Raw genomic sequence first — 19,614 nt, forward strand, 5'->3', positions numbered from 1 at the left:
GATAAACTTTGGTTAATTGCCTCTATTAATTAGTTCAATGAAGGCTTATATGCTTACATTCCCAAGCTCTCTTGTTTATCGGAGCAAATGCATCTCCTTGAAATAATACAGACAATAGATTCTGTAGAAATTCTGTTTTATGGATTTTAGGGGCCAATTGCATTCGACCATCATTAAGGAAGGAACAAAAAATTATGTGTTTAAGATAAGATTGCCTTTATTTGTATACTGGACACCTTTGGAGGTTTTATTTTTAAATCTCACACCGAAGAATTGGGATCGGAATCAAATTTCGCATCAATAATATTGGGTTCACAACTCATACGATGTCTTGTATGAGTAAGACATGTTTCGATGGGTGCAACTATAAAGAACACGTTTAATAAAATAGCATGACTCTTCAACAGGTTTGCATAAACCATTCTCTATTATAATTAACAGTAATAAGGGAGTGTATTGTGTTATTGCCGTCATAGTGGGGACATAACTGTGCGCTTACAACATATAACGACGGAATTATGTTATGTTGTCAGATAGATATGTTCCCTCGTGAGCTGTCTTTCCTTCTTTTGTTTTAAGCGTATAAAAAACTGTGTATCTGCGCCTTCTTTCGTTTTAAGCGTATAAAAAAACTGTGTATTTGCGAGACGCCCTATTGCATCAGAATTAGAAAAGCTATTTTCTTGGAAGCTCATCAAAACTCAAAGTTGTTACGTGGGTAACAAACTAAGACAAAAACATTTGATGAGGTGCACTGGGCAAATAGACAATTGACATTACACTTTAGCTTTTTAATTAACAGCTCGAACAATTTAAGTCCAATCTTTAAGTATTATATAAAGCTTAACGCTTGTAAATGATCATCCCTACTTATGAAATCGAGAGTTGTGCAAATTATTTATAAACAATTTTTATTGATATTACTAACACATGCATATGTGGTTTAACTTCATATTTTGTAATTATATTTGCCTTATTATTCGTTAAGTATCAACTGTCGACAATTAACTATTCTAGTATTAAAGTCATTTTAATAATGTGAAAGTTCTTTTAAGCGAATTTTTAATACGGTTTAATAGTGAATTGTGTTTTAGATTAAATTTGAAATAGGTGTTAATTAAAAAAAATGTGTTCGAAAGTGTGAGTTTGTGACGTACTTTAGGAGGGGCGGGGGATTCAAGATTTTGTGGCAGTTTGTGACAGGGGTGAGGGGGGGGGGGGGGGTAAAAATGGCATAAAAAGCGTGAATTACTTTAGGACGGCCCCTTATGGGTTATCAAGTTCCGAGTGAAATATTCTATCATCAAAAAGATCAGTGTTTTTTTATCATGAGGTGATTTGTTAGGATTATTTTGATTGAGCAATATTGTCTGTGGTTTGAAACATCTATTTCATAATATAATTTACTTATGTTGGATAAGTTGTGCTAACCTTGTGGTTGTTTGGATGAACATGTTGATTATGTGATGTTATATAAAGACGGTTTTCTAAGCGTTTGGTGTTTGTTTCTTGGAATGAGACTGATACAATCAGCTGACCAAACATCTAAAAAGTGGTTACCTGACTATGGCAGCCATCCGGCTACAGCAGCCACGTTGATCACTTCCCTTGACTGGCGCTCCATTGGCCGTTGTCGACTCAGGTACGACTTAAAAGTATCCCGAGTTCAGCTAAGTATAATACAATTTACTTCGGGTACGGATAATATACTTAAATGCACCCAGCCAGACTCCGAGGTACTTTTGAGTATTTTTTCCGTACCCGGTGTATATTGTATTATACTTTATAGTACCCGATGTACTTTTAAGTTGTACCTGGACCAAACATGACCAATCGAGCATTGGTAAAATTGGAATTAATAAAATAACTATTTATTTCCCTTTTATTCTGCTAAATATGCTTAAATTTGCTAAATAACGCTCGTGCCGTAAATTTATGCCTATTCAAGATAGATAAACGCACCTCATATTTTGATTTGGTCACACACCGATATTTGTTCTACATTATTGGTGAGTAGTGGTCACCCACTGTGTTAACCAACCACTTATGATACAATGTCATAGCTTGATAAAATGTTTTGGGCGAGTAACGGCTAGTGCACTGGTTAGTACACGCGCTTCTCACCTAGACGACCCGGGTTCAATCCATCTTCCCAGAAGCATGTAAGCTTGGTTGGCATTGGTGGTCCAGGGCAGGTGTGGTCTCCTCCGGGTATTCCGCCCCTGACCCCCCCCCCCCCCCCACACACACACACAATACAAGGCCACCCCGAAGTTAAATATATTTCAGTCACATCTAAATACATGGACATTGCAGTTGTCATTACAATTCAATACTTTTTAACCAAGAATAATATAAGTTACATGACTTTACTTACATGATGTATTCCAAAAGGACCAATTCCTAAAACGTATATGACAGACAGACATACAGATAGACATTTTTTTTACTTGCACAATGTACATCGTTAACATCACATTTGGTTAGTATTGATATATGTCAATATGTATATACGCAGAAAAACAAGTGTCGAAAACATGAATATATACAAAACAAATGCGAATTTAAGTACAGAGGATGAACAATTGGTAAATTACGTTATACGATTTAACAAATTGAATCTGATACTCAACGATTTAAAAAAAAAATAAACAAAGTTTTATCAGTTCAGACCTATTGGTTGAATGTAGCAATTGTACATACTTAAAAACAAATGTATTATTATAGTATTTTTTCTTTCTTATATCAACATATGTTGGACAAATACTTACAACATGAAATTCGTCCTCAGTATCCGGGGCATTACAACAAAGACAATATTATTCTTGTCTATCCTAAGTGTTTCCATTATACCTACCCTGAATCTACATAAATACAATATTATTTTTTTGGAACAAAGTCTAAGGTAATTCTCATATTCAAGATTTGACTTAAAAATTCTACAAATGTCTAACCTTGAACTATCTTCTAGTGAGCGGTACCAATTTTGTTTATATGCATGGATTATTCTGGTTTTAAGAATCAATTTAATTGTTTTACATTAATATCATGAACGCTGTTAAAGACATAACTGACCTCGTTATCATCCAATAATTTCTTAATGTTATTCGGCAGCCACTGGCGTAATCTGGTACTCCAATGTTATATACAGTTTTCAGAATTATGTTATCAGAGGCTGCTATTGTTAGTCCCCTACCGGTTACACCGGAGGGGACTTATGGTTTTCGGTCTGTGTGTCTGTCTGTCTGTTTGTCTGTCACACTTTTCTGGATCCTGCGATAACTTTAAAAGTTCTTAATATTTTTTCATGAAACAGATGGCAATATGGACATTATGCAGGTCATTTCATTGTGTTCTTACGTCAAAAATTCTGGTTGCTATGGCAACAAATATATATATAACTGACAATGGTGCAATTTCTGACAATGGTGGATCCGGTAGGGGACATATATTGCTTGGAAATAGTCTTGTAAACCAATATTGTACGATTCGTATGAATCTCTATATGAACAGAGGATCTCTTCCTAACCATAAATACATGCATTTGAGTATTAGTTTTAACTCTTAAAAGCCTCTTACAGGACTTGAGATGTATACTTTTTAATTCCTTAGATTTCGTAAAACCCCAAACTTCTGCTGAATAACCTAAAATAGACTCAACCAGTGCATCAAACAGCTGACATAGAATTTGGGCTTTAAATCAAATCTTGACATTTACAAAACAAAGTATTCAATGCTTTGAGAGCTTTGAAAATTAAATATTATCATTTGGCAATAATCCGCTTCTTTTTCGATTTTTTATCTTTGTCTTATCAGTATTTACTTTAAGTCCCCATGTATTACAATAAATTGTTTAAATGGTTCTGGACTTCTTCTGGTGCTTTACCAACAATGTCGTCTGCATAAAATTAAAACAATGTCATCTAGTTGCAAACCGGGGTCAATATCTTTTTGCAAAAACAACTGAAGATCTTCTACAAAAATAGAAAAGAACAAAGGGGACAATACATCCCCTTGACGTAATCCAACAGCATAGCTAAAGTATTCTGAAAATGAAGATAATGATTTAACAAATGACTTAACTTTTTATACATATCACGCACGATTCTTAATCAAAAAGCATATCTATACATAGTATCAAAGCATTTCATCATATCCACAAAAATAACATACAAACGTGTGTTTTCAAATACATAATGATTCATTAAAGAAAATAAAATAAATATTGTGTCAGTAATTGATCGCCCTTTTTGCTACCGAATGGCGCATCCGAAATGATGTTATGTTGTATACATATATTTTCAACACGTTTATTTATAACAGCCGTGAATAATTTTGAAAAGCAGCTCACTTATTTTATTCCTCTATTATTAATAACATCGGATTTTGAACCATCTTTATGAAGAGGCATTATAATACCTTCAGCCCGGTGGTCCAGGAAATAACCAGAATTTAGTATTTTATTAAACAAATCACATAAATGAGATGACATAATGTCAATAAATACTTTAAAATATTCGTTTAACAGGTTGTCACTTCGATAAGCTTAAAATCGTTTAAGTTATTTAACAGCAGTTGTTATTTCACGCACCGTTATCGGTTCATCAAATTCAGGATATACATTATTAAAATCATCACTACAAGTAAAATTTCCCGCTTATGCACCATAATAATCCGAGCTAATTCTCGAAAAATAATCTGTAAATTCCGCTAACGGAATATTATTAAATTTATTAGTTTTTGTCTTGAAATGTTTCCAAAATTGTTTAATTCTGTAATTTTATCCATTCTGCATGCGTTTGTAATCGTTATATTTTTTCTTTCTTATAATATTTTTATACACTTTTTTTCGTTCACATAAAACTATTCTGTTAGCATCCGATTTATCAGTGCTGAAGCATCGAAGTGCATCTAAATATAAATTACGGCCATTTTACGGACTTATGCATTTATTGTCAAACCACTTCTTATTTCTATTAAGACAATTTTCAAACCCAGCTTCATCTTTAAAAATACACCCTTTCGAAAACAAAGGATCATTTATATCACGAATACTGTTCGTAAATAAAAGTAACATATTATTAATATAGTTTACCGATTTCCTGCTTAAAGCCACACAAATTATTTGGCATAGGAAATTTAAGTATAAATAAGAAACATATTTGATCTATGCCAATTAGAATATATATGATGGTTACGAGGTAGAAATCCATCTTTTTGCGCTTTAAAACTTAATTATAATCGCGTTTGTCGAAATTGACGTATACGTAAAGAAACACTTCTTTCGGTTTTAAAAGCAGTACCGTTTGAAAAATAATAAATAACTTGCTAACTAGGCTATATATTTAATTTTATTTATGCCAATTAGAATATATCTGGTAGTAAAATCCGTAAACATCCTTAGTAAAACAAGTTATAAATCCGTCTTTTTGCGTTTTAAAACTTAAAAATAATCGCGTTTGTCGAAATGGACGTATACGTATAGGAATCCTACTTTCGGTTTTAAAAGCGGTACCGTTTGAAAAATAATAAATTACTTGCTTACTATGCTATAGATTTAATGACAATTTTGCACACTTTCAAATTGCATCTATATGTATTGACAAACATGTATTTCATTGAAAGGTCAGAGGCAAAGTGTGTGGCTTTAAACGGTATTAACAATGTTATTAAACAAAGGCAAACTGCTCTCTAAACGTGGGATCCCATTTATACATAGTCTCTGAAAAGTTTGCAGCACCACGGCGTAGTTATTACAGTTCAGCGAAAAATGCAATTGCGCGTGATCACTCCACTCATTGAAAGGACATATTGTAAATGATTAAATCTGGGAAAAAATACATTATTTTTTCAACAAGTAATCAATAACTGAGCAACCATCATTGGACAAAAATATATATTGGTCAGTATTACCTACGCGACCGTTTATAATTCGGTAACATGTACCTTTACAAAAATCTAACAATTTGATCACGTGGTTATTATATGACCTGTCATCTGCGGCCTGTGCGGCTATCCGAAACATAATCAGGGCAATCACAACAATCATTTAACTTGTCAAATATAATAAAATCACTTTTTTGACCGACTCTACTGTGAAAATCGCCGCAAATGAAAACACTTCCAAAGCTGTCATACAGAAACAAATCATTTTTCTAGAATATCAAATAAATCGACATTTAAACTATTGTACATTGGTGAATTTTCACCCCAGATATAAGCTCCATATACAAAAATATCGTTCCGCGTATTAAAATATAAATGGTCAAGTTTAAGCCAGATGATTGTATCGAAATGATTTTTCATTATTTGTATGCCATCTTTTAATTGTTATTTATAATATTACACAAAATTCCTCCACTATTTCTACGTGCTCTTCTATGTTGAAATTTACGATATTATGAGAAATGTATCCCTTTAAATTTATGTTTCTATTAGAATCGCACCATGATTCGTAAATGAAACAAATATCAGACTGATTTAAAATATTTACAACGTCAGGACTTTTCCTTTTTGTCTCTAGTAATACTATATATGTTCGACAAAAGGATAGAAAGTGCATCCCCGTCATGTTCCTACGGTCTCACAGGCTTGCCGTCCACGTAGAGGGTAACATAAACGATCCAAGACCGCTTACCCTCTTTTTTGCGTCCTTCATTTTGGGCACTAATTTCCGACGTTTCTCCAGCACATCCGGTGAGAACTGTTCAAAACTTGACGATTGGGTTCCTGACATGATTTTCCATTGTCTACGAACCATCTCCCGGTCCTTAAAAGTAGAAAATTTGACAACGATATTGCGTATCTTACCGGAAACTGGCTGTCCAGGTGAGCGATGGACGCGCTCAAAGCGGATCGTGTCTGCAATGCCCTTTGCAATTTTAAAGGTGTCATGTAAATGTTTCCGTAACTGTATTTCCGTTATTTCCGTCGTCTCTTTGCCGCCTGAGTTGTCTTCTTGCACATTTGTGAACACTAAATTGCGACTTTGGTACGCAACGTCGTCACGTTGCTCCTCCCGCTGTTTCTCTAACATACCATCGTCTCGGCCATCTGCGCCGCCACCGTCGTCTGCGGACCCACTCTCTCTTCTAGCGACAACACTCGCGCGTCGATGCGTTTAACGCGGTCGTCAAGCGCTGACCAAATTTGCTTAAGCTCTTTATCAAAGTCCATAAATTTCCTCTCCAGGTTTTCAAGAACGCTCAATTTACGTTCCTTGAATCCTAATCTAACGCCTAATGCGTTCATGGAGTCCATCAAGTCTTTGTTCATCGGTTCGAGGCCTCCGTCCGCCATATTGGAGCAATCACTTTGTTTAAGGGATCTTTTCACGCTTTGGTAAATTGACAAAATTGAAAAAAGTTGTTTCAGATTCGTAAGTTTTCGTTTTAGTTATGATATTTGTGAGGAAACAGTAATACTGAACATTAACCATGCTCTAATATAGCCATTATATGCATCTTTTGACGATTTTAAAATCTAAAAATTATAAAGCGTTGCAACGCGAAACGATTGAATAATTTGGAAAGTTCTGTTTTTGTCGTTAAATTTGGTGAAACTACGAAGATTGCTTATATAAGATATAAAATACGTCAGAAATGTGTACTCGGCGGAATAGCTCAGTAGGCTAAAGCGTTTTTACTTCAGGACTCTGGCAGGACTCCAGGGGTCACTGGTTCGTAACCTGCTCCGGGCAATGTTCTTTTCCTTTTTTAAATTTTTTTCTTGATTTTTTACTGGAGCTTTTATGATCCAATGTTTACATTTATCAATATAAAGCATTTAATGAATAAGTTAAAAAAAATGCCAAAATCTGTGAAAAGGCCCCTTTTAGATTTAAAGTTAGAGTAATTATCTGATGTCAAAACTTATGTGCTATTACATGACGCGTCCGAATCAGGAAATAATACAGCGCTAGCCTTACTTAAGATGTCACTTACTGAAATATAAGCTTCAATTTCTTCAGACGGGCCTCTTGGCTTGGTAGCTTTGTTTACTTTTCCACTCGCACTCCCGCTACTATTTCGAGCTTTTCACTTTCTTGTCATATTTTATTATCGCTTTTTGGTGAAATGAACTTAATAACGTAATAACAAGTCACGTATAACTCTTTCCACTAAATCCAATATAAATCTTAGCACTTAACACTCTTAAAACTTAAACAATATCCAAAATACACTCCCTGATTTAAAAGACGTCTTTCCGCGCCATAACACGTGACCGATCTGTATATGACCGTGTCAGTTTCTACTGTCTCTCGTGCATAGGGATGTTAGTTGTGTCCGTTCCCAACATGAAAGCACAGTCCGTCTCGTGCATCTCGTTTCCGGTCCGGAAGAGGGTGTCGTCGTCTGTTCGCCAGTCAGATTGGTTTCTACGGCAACAAAAGCACTTCACCGTAACGCTTAATCCCGTGTAAAAGAAGCCCGCTTGGGCCAGTCTTAATCCAGAGACATTCGCGTACTGAGGAAATGCTGAAAATGAAATAAATCTTTGAAGTTCAAAGCGCATATCACGGTCATCCTCCTCTCGTCGTGGCAGAGGGAACACCATCTTCTCAAATCCGGTGTTCACTTTTTTCGAAAAACTTGTTAAAAAAGCAACTCTAAAAAAATATGTCCAGCCCTTTCCTCAAAATGTATTTATATTAATTTATACGCACTGATTTAAATAATTAATAATATCATATTGATTAATTTAAGTAATTAGATTTATTGAAACCAAGATAATACATAATTGTCAAGTTAAAATCACACATTTATCCGATACGAATTCTTTTTTACATATAACAAAAGTCTAGTACTAGTTATTATACCGGTAATAGCGGTATGGGCAATCAGGGCCGTACCCAGGAAATGTTGACTGGGGGGGCCCAAACGGGGAGGGTGCGGGAGGGGTTGGCCCTCCCGAATAGATTTTTTTTTATTAGGCACTGTTCAAGGTGAGTTTTAATGCATATAGAAACATATGTTGCGTTATAAATTTATGGATATATAACAAGTAAATCAGCACCTTTCTGAAGTATAAAGCTTTAACCATTACGGCCGTCCATAAAGTATGTCACGCTCCAGGTGGGGGGAGGATGAGTAAGAAAGTGACAGTTTGTGACATGGGGGAGGGGAGTCAGGCCATGTGTGATGTCACACATTTATTTAAAAAAAATGTATAATTTATTTATTATTTCTTTAGTAGAATTTAAAAATAATTTTCAAAAATTTGTGAAACATTTGAATTAGTTTTATGTCAAAATAAGACGAATTGCGTATCTCCTGATTCTGTTGTTCGAATGTTTAATAGGCAACTTGGCTGGGCCGGCTTATTCAATAGGCACAACCTCCACACAGATTTCAATGACGAAATAATTGGACTGTTCCATTTTTAGTTAGTAAAGGGTTGAAAGAAAATCTTGATTATAATTTCGTTTTTATTAGAGGTAAACACGTGGATAAATATTCATACTGCTCATCGTAACAACCCTACAGTTATAAAAGCCTGTAATGTGAAAGTTCTTTTACCAGTAAGTGAAATTTTAATACGGTTTAATAGTGAATTGAGTTTTAGATTAAATTTAAATTAAGTATGAATTTTAAAAAAATGTTTGAAAGTGTGAGTTTGTGACGTACTTTAGGGAAGGGGGTCCAAGATTTTGTAACAGTCTGTGACATGCCGGGTTAAAAATGGTTTAAAAAAAAGCGTGACATGCTTTATCAACGATCCCTTGGTGTGCAATTCACACACATGTTTAAAGCTTTAGATTTCAGAAATGTATTACACTTTATAAAGAAGTAAAAGCAACCTTTGAAACTAAAAAACCTTTATTATGAAATGTAACATAAAGTATGACTGTAGAGGAGGTTTGATTTGAAAGAGAAAATACTACTATGGTTATATGTCAGTAACTGACATATAACCTACTAGTATTTTCTCTTTCAAATCAAACCTCCTCTATATAAAATTTCAAAGTAAATTCATTATAAAATGTTTATCATCTACAAGACAGTTTTCACAGAAATGTTTAATAAGCTATGACTCTAGAGGAGGTTAGAATTCAAAAGAGAAAACATTATTATCGTTCAGACCTACGACCTTCTGTAACAGTTCCATCCATTCGCTGTTTCTCTTTCCTTGTCCAATTAAAAGACATGTTACACCCACCATCAACAGATGAAGCATTGAGCACAATGGGTAATTGACAGATCGGGGATGTGTGTACAAGGTGATAAGAAAACAATGCCTAGGGGCTTATCTCCACTGGCGAGTAAATTAGCGCTAATCCCCTTGTGTATCAGGGGCAATAAAACAAATCTGCACATTTGTATTGTGAGAAAATTTGCAGTAGACCCATTATTAAAATATCATAACTCGACAGCCAGCTGGGGGGGGGGCCCGGGCCCCTGGGCCCATTGCCTGGGTACGGGCCTGCGGCAAAACATAAAGGAAGTTTATATTTGACATAAGTGTTAGGTCTCTGTTCTGTAGGTTTATGGTCCACGGTCGTCCACAAGCTCAATGACCATATATGGAGAAAAAGGCGGGACCAAACCAAATAGGCTTGCAATGCGCATGCCCAAGCAAAACCGATTGTAAGCCATGTTGAATTGTTAGCGTGAAAAGAAATATACTACATTTATTGGATATTTTAATATGATGAATATTCTAGGTAGAGAAGAATATGGATAGTATTACCATTATTAGTATTACGTCAACATTAACTCAACAATTGTATTGTTGACATGAAGAAAAAGCTATTTCGAGGTTGTTTTGACCATTGATTGCTAAGTAGGTCAAACTCAAAGTTTTAACTTTTATTGATATTTTATTTAGTTAAGGAATATTCGAGTAATAGTTAAAAAAAATCTGTCGCATTCTAATTCTATAGCTAAATCATGTGTTGTTGCTATATTATAAACTTTCGTGCATGAGCCATTTAAATCCGTTCGCATTACTTTTTTAGTTGTTTCCCCTGGAAAATTCTCTTCTTACCTCTCCAATTTAGTTGTTCATTTTAAAATGATAGGTTATCGTTTGAGTGCACTTTGGAAATCCGTATAAACGTAACATGATACTGGTTTAAACATGTGTGGTTGGTAAACTGTACCGTCACAATGTTTACGTAAGCCTAATTGAGGCTTTCTTTAAGTACCTAGTTGCAATAATCCAACTCCCAGCTATTCACCCTCCGGGTCTGGGATTTTAATTGGATTACACAAGTCTCAATTAATTCACCTACTAGATTGATCATACACAATTCAGGTTTTTCAATACATGCATATACCAAAACACTCATATGGTAAACAAATGAACACATGCATTACCGCCTTTCAACTTTATGTACGTCTTCAATGCGGACTCGAAATATAAAATGATTTAATTAAACAATAGTAAATTATGCCCGATTGGTTATTGTCGGCTCAGATACTACTTCAAGTACCCGGTGTAATTAAAAAATATACTGCAAAGTATGTGGGGTACAGAAAATATATACCGGTTTTAAAAAGTATTGCGGAGTATGACCGGGTGCGTATTTTCCGTATCCGGGGTACATTGTAGAATTCTTCTGAGTACTCGGGGTACTATTAAGTAGTACCTAAGCCGACAATGACCAATTGAGCGTAAATTATGTGTGGTGTCCCTCGATCGTGGTTAGGCTTTCGCTTTCAATAAGCACGATCACACACAGGGAAATATATGTAAATTTATCAGCTGTATGTGTATATGGTACCCCAGGTACTTTAAAGTTTACTACACTGTTCCCGGTGTACGGAAAGTATACTAAAAGAACCCCGTCGTATTGCCGGGTGCCTTTAAACGTATTATTCGTACCCGGGGAACATATAGTTTACCTAAGGGTACACGGGGTACTTTAAAGTAGTTCCTGAGCAAACAGTGACCAATTGATCATGTGTGGTGTCCCTCGATTGTGCTTAGGTTTTCGCTTTCTGTAAATCTTTTAGCTGTATGTGTTTATATTTCATTATAACAATGCATATTCATTTCTTTGTTCTTTCTTGTTTTGTTTGTTTAGTTTCTTTTATGGTGGTTCTTTTTTCCATTTCTTTATACTTTGTGTGTGTGTATGTCTGCAATATTTTCTATGTATATATGTATGTTAAATAATCTAGCCTAATAGCCGAAAACAAATATGGAATATGTTCAATAAATATTTTAATTGATGCAGAAAGTGTTTCATAGCATTTCAACCCTCATTCACTTAGTAAAATAGTAAAAATTACACCAACACCACATTGTATCTTTATTTTAATAACAACTTGTTTACAATGCAAACATACGCCCGATATTATTCAACTTACTAACGGAACATGCCACTTATCCGATCGCAGCGAAATTACAGTCATAAGAATGTGTCCTAATTCAAACTACAATGTTATACACAATACAATTTCAACTGCTACCATAAGACCAGATCGTCAGATACCACTGTGAAAACAATTTGTGCAGTGTAACCCTTTCTTTCCCTTTGCTCTAATCGACAATAACAACTTCCGACATAAACGATTTGATATCAATTTTATGTTTTGAGCATTTCTCAACAAAGTAGACGCAAATTGATGTCGATTGTAACAGGTATTGTGTTTGTAACAATGTATTAGGTTGATTTAACTCGATTTTATGGACATATGTGAGAAAAAAAATTTTTACATTGAATTTGGTTTTAACAAGAAGAACTATGAGCTGTACGTATGTACTCATAAAAGCTCAGAGCATTCAAGAAGAACTATTTAAGTACCATTACATGTATGTACACCAAGTGTCACTCTGAGGTTAAATTGTAAGATTATACATTTCACATCGGAAGTGAACAGCAAGTTAAGTGATACGCAACTAGTAAAGTATTTCTAACTAGTAACTAGTGTTGACCAGAGACTACGTTGCAGTTTAACCGCGTTGCGTGACATTTAATCGTTTGAAAGTGCTCGTTTAGAATTTGTAATTTGATTTCGCGACGTTACCTATTTAAAAACTGACGTTGTTAAACTCGTTTGGAAAATCCAGGTTCGGATTGTATTTGAATTCGGGCGTTTGTTTGTTGTCGTGTTGTATTTTGAGTTTTTAAACTTCCCCAGGGTTCGTGGAACGATGTCCTTTGTTATCCTCATACCGACAATAAATAAATTTTGATTTGATTTGATTCGGGAAGCCTTTTGTTTATTCTGGAATCCGGAGAACTGCCCCCTTATTTTAAAGGTGGCGGAGAGGTGCCCCCCCCCAGCAAATCGGTAGGGGCGGAGAACTGCCCCCCCCTGTCAGAATTTAGTAGGCGGATATCTGCCCCCCCCCCCCCATCAAATCTGTAGGGGCGGAGAACTGCCCCCCCCCCCCCGGTGTCATATTAGTTATTAGTTACGTAGTGAAAACAATACTTACGGGTAATTTTACGTTATCGGCGTACACATTTTATCCGGTAACAAATTAATTTAAGTACAAGTATATTGCCATTTATCGAACTGAATAACACAAATTGTCTAGAGGCATGTGATAATACTGTTTAAGGCCCTTGGTACGCATCTTCACCACTCACTATACATGAATGCCATGTAAAAGTCGTGTTTTAATAAGAGCGCGAAACATAGTCGAGATCCACACAGGAAACGCGTGCATGTTAATACTGGCCATGTGTCGCAACTATATATAGACGTGCAACTCAGTACTTATGGAGGAAAAGTTACATCGGAATTAATTTACATTATAAAGATAGTATTGACCCATGGAAAAAAAAAACGTAACTAAACGTATAAAAAAGTAAATTAATAGGCAAAGCAAAGGCAATAATTTAGCTGACTTGAAGAAAAAAGTAAAGTGAAGTCGAATTAATAATCAATTTATTTATGTTGTTTAGTTAATTCATGTGAAATACAAAATAACATACATAAATACACACATTACATGCATACATACATTCACAGTTACAATCATACATACATACATTCAGACATACATTAAAAAATATATACATGCTTACATAAACGTTCAAAACATACATTCATACATACATACAATCTGCAACAGTTAGCATTTTGAGCAGATCATGTCGACATGCCAAACAAACAAAATCGGTAACAGTTGCTTTAATTAGCAGCTAATTAGGCAGGCAGAGAACTTGTTACCGTTAACGATAAGCACCGCGATCTTTTAATTGGTAGACCGGACCGACCTTAATTGTTAAGAACTTGTTAGCTTTGATTAAAGCGGCATACGGGTTTATTATATTGAACCGTCCAAATCCGTAATTGGCGAAAACAAACAAATAAATTATTGTTTTCAGCTTGCATACGGATGGATTAAATTGCATGCTAATTGTTTGTTTTGATTACGGGGAAAATATCAAATAATTCAGCCGCGAAAACTTTTTATTAGCAAAAAGTGATTTGTTTTTCTTTGTTAACATAGACGAAAATCACGTGATTATCAAGATGGCGACGTCCATGCCGAGGCAGGTATTTTTTTGCCGTTTTATAACTTTAATACTTGTACAACTTTATATTACTTTTGAAATTTCACTCAATTTCCAGACATAATAGCAAGAAAGTTACTGGCGTTATTGTCATTATAATACTCGTTTTATATATAGCCGCGAAATTTCTTTAATTAGGGGGCACTTCTCCGGGTCATCATTTCTGACAGGGGGGCAGTTCTCCGCCCCTTATTAATCAGCAGGGGGCAGTTCTCCGCCCTATAAAAAAAGAGTGAGGGGGCAGTTCTCCGCCCAGTGAAAAATCTTTGGGGGGGGGGCAGTTCTCCGGGGGGCACTTCTCCTAGAGCCGTTTATTCTGTTTCAGGTGAAGAACATGTCTGGTGCAGCAGCGATGTTCGTGTTCTTATTGCCGGGGATTCCAATGTCCATCGTTTGAAGTCTGCATGTCCTCCAAATGCAAGGATTGACTTTCTGCCCGTATCTGGTGAATAATTTTTAACTGTTTATAGTTGAGTGTGAGACCCAACATGTTTCTGTGGCATGCTGCTTTATATTACCCCCTTTTACTGTCTTAAATAGTCTATATAAATTGCCGCCATAATCTTTTGATGATTTTTGCGTTGGCATAATTATTTTAGCTACTGTCTTATACTGCAGTGGGGACGATTGAACTTTACCGGTACGCAACACTTAACATCAAACAGCGTACTCTAACCCTTAACACCTAACACATAACAACTTACGCAACACCTTATTATCCTTTTATCCTATATATTTCTTTAGTATCGGGGGCTACTGCCCCCAAACCCCCGCTTTGTCGATGGTTGTAAACAACTGCGTACCGGTAAAGTTCAATCTAGCCCTGCAGTGTTTGTTGCTGCCTTTGGAAAAAAGGTTGCTAATTTTAATATTTATTTGAAGCTTTGTGTACCAAATAATTGTTTTTATGCCCCCGGTAGGGTGGCATATAGCAGTTGAACTGTCAGTCTGTCCGTCCGTCCGAACACTTTAATGGTCATAACTTTTTCAATATTTAACATAGCACCGTTATATTTGGCATGCATGTGCATCTCATTGAGCTGCACATTTTGAGTGGTGAAAGGTGAAGGTCAAGGTCATCCTTCAAGGTCAAAGGTCTAATATATGGCATATGTCCATCCGTCCGAAAACTAACATTGGTCATAACTTTTTCACTATTGACGATAGCAATTTGATATTTGGCATGTATGTGTATCTCCTGAGGCTGAACATTTTGAGTGGTGAAAGGTGAAGGTCAAATGTCTAATATATGGCGTCTGTCCGTCCATCCGAAAACTTTAACATTGGCCATAACTTGTTCACTATTGATGATAGCAACTTGATATTTGGCATGCATGGGTATCTCCTGGAGCTGAACATTTTGAGTGATGAAAGGTGAAGGTCAAGGTCATTCTTCAAGGTCAAATGTCAAATATTCCGTCCGTCCGAAAACTTTAACATTGGCCATAACTTTTTAAATATTGAAGATAGCAACTTGATTTTTTTTATGCATGTGTATCTCTTGGAGCTGAATATTTTGAGTGGTAAAAGGTGAAAATCAAGGTCATTCTTCAAGGTCAAATGTCAAATATTCCGTCCGTCTGAAAATTTTAACATTGGCCATAACTTTTTAAATATTGAAGATAGCAACTTGATATTTGGCATGCATGTATATCTCATGGAGCTGCACATTTTGAGTGATGAAAGGTCAAGGTCATCCTTCAAGGTCAAAGGTCAAAATTTGCAATATTGAAGATAGCAACTAGATATTTGGCATGCATGTGTATCTCATGGAGCTGCACATTTTTGAGTGGTGAAAGGTCAAGGTCATCCTTCAAGGTCAAAGTTTGAATACATGTACATGGCTTCAAAGCGGTGCAATAGGGGGCATTGTGTTTCCAACAAACGCATCTCTTGTTTTTAAAGAAATGCTTAAAACTCCACTGAATATTGCTTCAATACCCAAAAAGATATTTTACCCTAACAGTTTCATGGTATTTACATGTACACGTCATGTATATTATTACACTGATAAAACATGTATTATGGAATCAAGCAAAATACCCTTTCTGCTGTAACCAAAATGGGGAAAAAGATTGCAAATCCAGAAATTTGACGCAACATAGAACAAGTGAGATAAATATTAACAAAGATAAGCTTGCTTGTCTCGAACATAGCAATGATGACTATTTTTCATAATATTCAATAACAAATGACAACTCAAGAAAAATTATTGCAAATGAAAACCAATTCCAAATGGAAGATCTTATTTTACTATGCAGGTGCAAAGTATGTGTCTGACCGGAAGGGCTTTAGAAAGCTGCTGCATCAAGAGCTGATGTCAGGTTGTTACGACATATTGTACCTGCATCTTGACTCTAACGATGTTTGCTGCAAGGATAGCAATTTCTACCGGTATGTTGAACAGTAATTTTTCAGTTTTAGTTTTTATTTAACCTTTTTACCTTAGCTTTATTGCAGGGAACGCACTATGCTTATTGAGACACTCGAGTCTGTTCCTGGGAAGAACCAGAACTTGGTGTTTATGGAGAAGATAATGAGAACCTCCTAACTCCCTATCACTAGGCGGACACCACATCCACTACACCATTATGCTTTTACATTGGCCTGTGTTATTGAATGTCCACACCAACCCCCTAACTAGAAACCCTGGATCCGCCACTGAACAGCTTAGCAGCATGAATAAAAATGAGCTTGATCAACTTAGTATCACTTTCTTATTAGATTTTTTTGGATTGGCATTTTAATGAAATAAAATAAGTTAGTTTCTCAAATATTTTTGTAGTTGTTTGTAACTTTTTATGCCCCCGGTAGGGTTGCACATAGAAGTTGAACTGTCCGTCAGTCAGTATGTGTGTCAGTCTGTCCGTCCGTCGGGAAAAAAAACTTCAACGTTGGCCATAACTTTTGCATTATTAAAGATAGAAACTTGATATTTGGCATGCGTGTGTACCTCATGGAGCTGAACATTTTTAATTGGTGAAAGGTCATCCTTCAAGGTCAAATGTCAAATATATGGCGTCTGTCCGTCTGAAAACTTTAACATTGGCCATAACTTTTTCAATATTGAAGATAGCAACTTGATATTTGGTGTGCACGTGTATCTCATGAAGCTGCACATTTTGAGTGGTGGAGGTTCAAGGTCATCCTTCAAGGTCAAAGGTAAAAAAATAAATACAAAGCGGCGCAATATGGGGCATTGTGTTTCTGACGAACACATCTCTATTTAATAATTGTTTGTGATGGGAAGATAATACAATGAGCAACTAATACCATTACATTATTATCCCTTGCCATAGGAGGATGGATATTGTTTTGGGGTTGTCTGTCCGTCTGTCTTTCCATCTGTCCGTCCAGCACTTTTGTGTCCAGAGCCATATCTTGGAAGTGCTTTGGCGGATTTCATTGAAACTTGGTATGAGTATATATATGGATAAGAGGATGCTGCAGGCCAAATGGCATCGTACACCATCTGTTAATAGCAGAGTTATGGCCCTTTGTTTCTTAAAAAATGCTTCTTTAGTGTCAAATATAACACTTTTTTGTCCAGAAGCATATTGGCAGGGTATATCAATTCAATGAATTTGCTTGTTATTTTTAGTTGTGTGACTGAGATCCTTGATGTTGTATTCAGTGTGTGCACTGAAATACACGTGGTGCTTTGCGTGATTCTTCCACGTGATTTTGATGTGAGAATGTTTCCCCGATGGCCACTCTCAGGGGCACAGTTGAGGAACTACTGCCAGTGGATAAGGAGCGCAAACAGCATGCTGTGGGAACTGAGTCACCATGTGCCTTCTGTGAGATACATGGACTATGCAGCAACTAAACAGGTATAGGGAAAGATCTAGAGTGAAATAGGAAGTTTCTCAGCAACTGTTGCATGGAATTTCATCATCATGAAACTTAAAATAAATATTTGCATCATTATACTGCGGTGGACCAATCCCAAATTCTGTTCAGACATCCTTCTTTGCTCAAGAGATATGCCTCCTTAATTGGTGAAAATTGACTCATTGAGCAGTTTTGTTGCAATTACTGGTTTCTTAATAACTTTTACATGAAATATCATGAATTTTAAAATAGATGTATTACTTTGTGGTGGTACACTTGCACGTTTTGTTGGTTTCAGCTCTAGAAGTAAAGCCCCATAATTAAAGATATCTGCCTGTGCTGTAATATGGAAGTTAATGAAATGTATTATCATTTTTTAGAAGTTCTTGTATAAGTTTTGTCAGGATGATCATTTTGGTCAGTTCAGAGTTGTACACTCTAATTGATTGAAACTAAAATATTTTTTCATTCGTTGAGGGAAACCAGTTCATTTAATTTGCTGCTTTAATATCTTAGTTATGTTTAAAACAAATTAGTACGGTAACTATCAATAATCAAAATTTAATTTTAAGAAGTCCCTGTACTTGTCCCATGATGGACTACATCTGAGTGCTGAAGGGGCTAGGAGGTGTTTAGCATCCATACATGACGACCTGCCAAACCAGCTGTGTGTGGAGGCTGCTGTTCAAGATCCTACAGAATGGCCAGCTCTCTCAGCCACGGAAGTACCGGTTCAGGAGCATGACAGCACCATAGCACTCTTTTCGGATATTGTGCAGACTGTGAGTTTAGTGCTACAACAAAGTGGACTGCATTTATGAGCCATAAGCAAATGTGATTTATGCACAAAACTGCAATTCTGCGTCAGGCTAAAACCTTAACATTGACTCTAAAATCAAAGCGCTTCCACCTACAAATATTCATAACAATTTGATTTTGCTGTAATGTTTATATTTTTGATTAAAATAAGCCGTTTAAAAAAAAGTATAATACCTGTATTATGGTTAAATAAATTGTAGGGAGCTCAACCAGAGATTCAAGACAAGGTGGATGCAAGTGAAGTACCAGTTCCCAGGGACATTAAGCCTCAGACACATAAAATAACGGTAACTTTTCTATGCATTTAATCGTACAGATATTTCATCATTCTTAATGAACATTTATAAAGTGATTGCAATCCAGTATTGATTGCTCATATGGCTTGTTACAGCCTATAAATTAATGTTATGTCTAGAGCCGTAAAGCTGGGCACCCTGTCATGTCTCTTTTTAGCCTCGCCTTTTTGCCCCTGATCAGCACCATAA

The 19,614-nt window shown here is 35.9% G+C and overlaps 1 protein-coding gene across 1 annotated transcript; it reads left to right on the plus strand.

Annotated features, from left to right (window-relative positions):
• The first annotated feature begins 10,635 nt into the window (after positions 1–10,635).
• LOC127854228 (uncharacterized) lies at positions 10,636–19,479 on the plus strand. The gene is made up of 6 exons (XM_052389251.1): positions 10,636–10,663; positions 14,802–14,921; positions 16,738–16,870; positions 18,078–18,309; positions 18,883–19,092; positions 19,330–19,479. The coding sequence occupies exons 1-6, from the start codon at positions 10,648–10,650 to the stop codon at positions 19,435–19,437; spliced, it is 819 nt and encodes a 272-aa protein (XP_052245211.1). The 5' UTR covers positions 10,636–10,647; the 3' UTR covers positions 19,438–19,479.
• Positions 19,480–19,614: the final 135 nt, after the last annotated feature.

Source organism: Dreissena polymorpha, chromosome 12, assembly GCF_020536995.1.
Source record: "Dreissena polymorpha isolate Duluth1 chromosome 12, UMN_Dpol_1.0, whole genome shotgun sequence".
Taxonomy (NCBI): domain Eukaryota; kingdom Metazoa; phylum Mollusca; class Bivalvia; order Myida; family Dreissenidae; genus Dreissena; species Dreissena polymorpha.

Coding starts and splice junctions, on each gene's coding strand:
- LOC127854228 (XM_052389251.1), top strand. Junction 16,871..18,077: donor AAGGATAGCAATTTCTACCG/GTATGTTGAACA, acceptor TGTTATTTTTAG/TTGTGTGACTGAGATCCTTG. Junction 19,093..19,329: donor TTTCGGATATTGTGCAGACT/GTGAGTTTAGTG, acceptor AATAAATTGTAG/GGAGCTCAACCAGAGATTCA.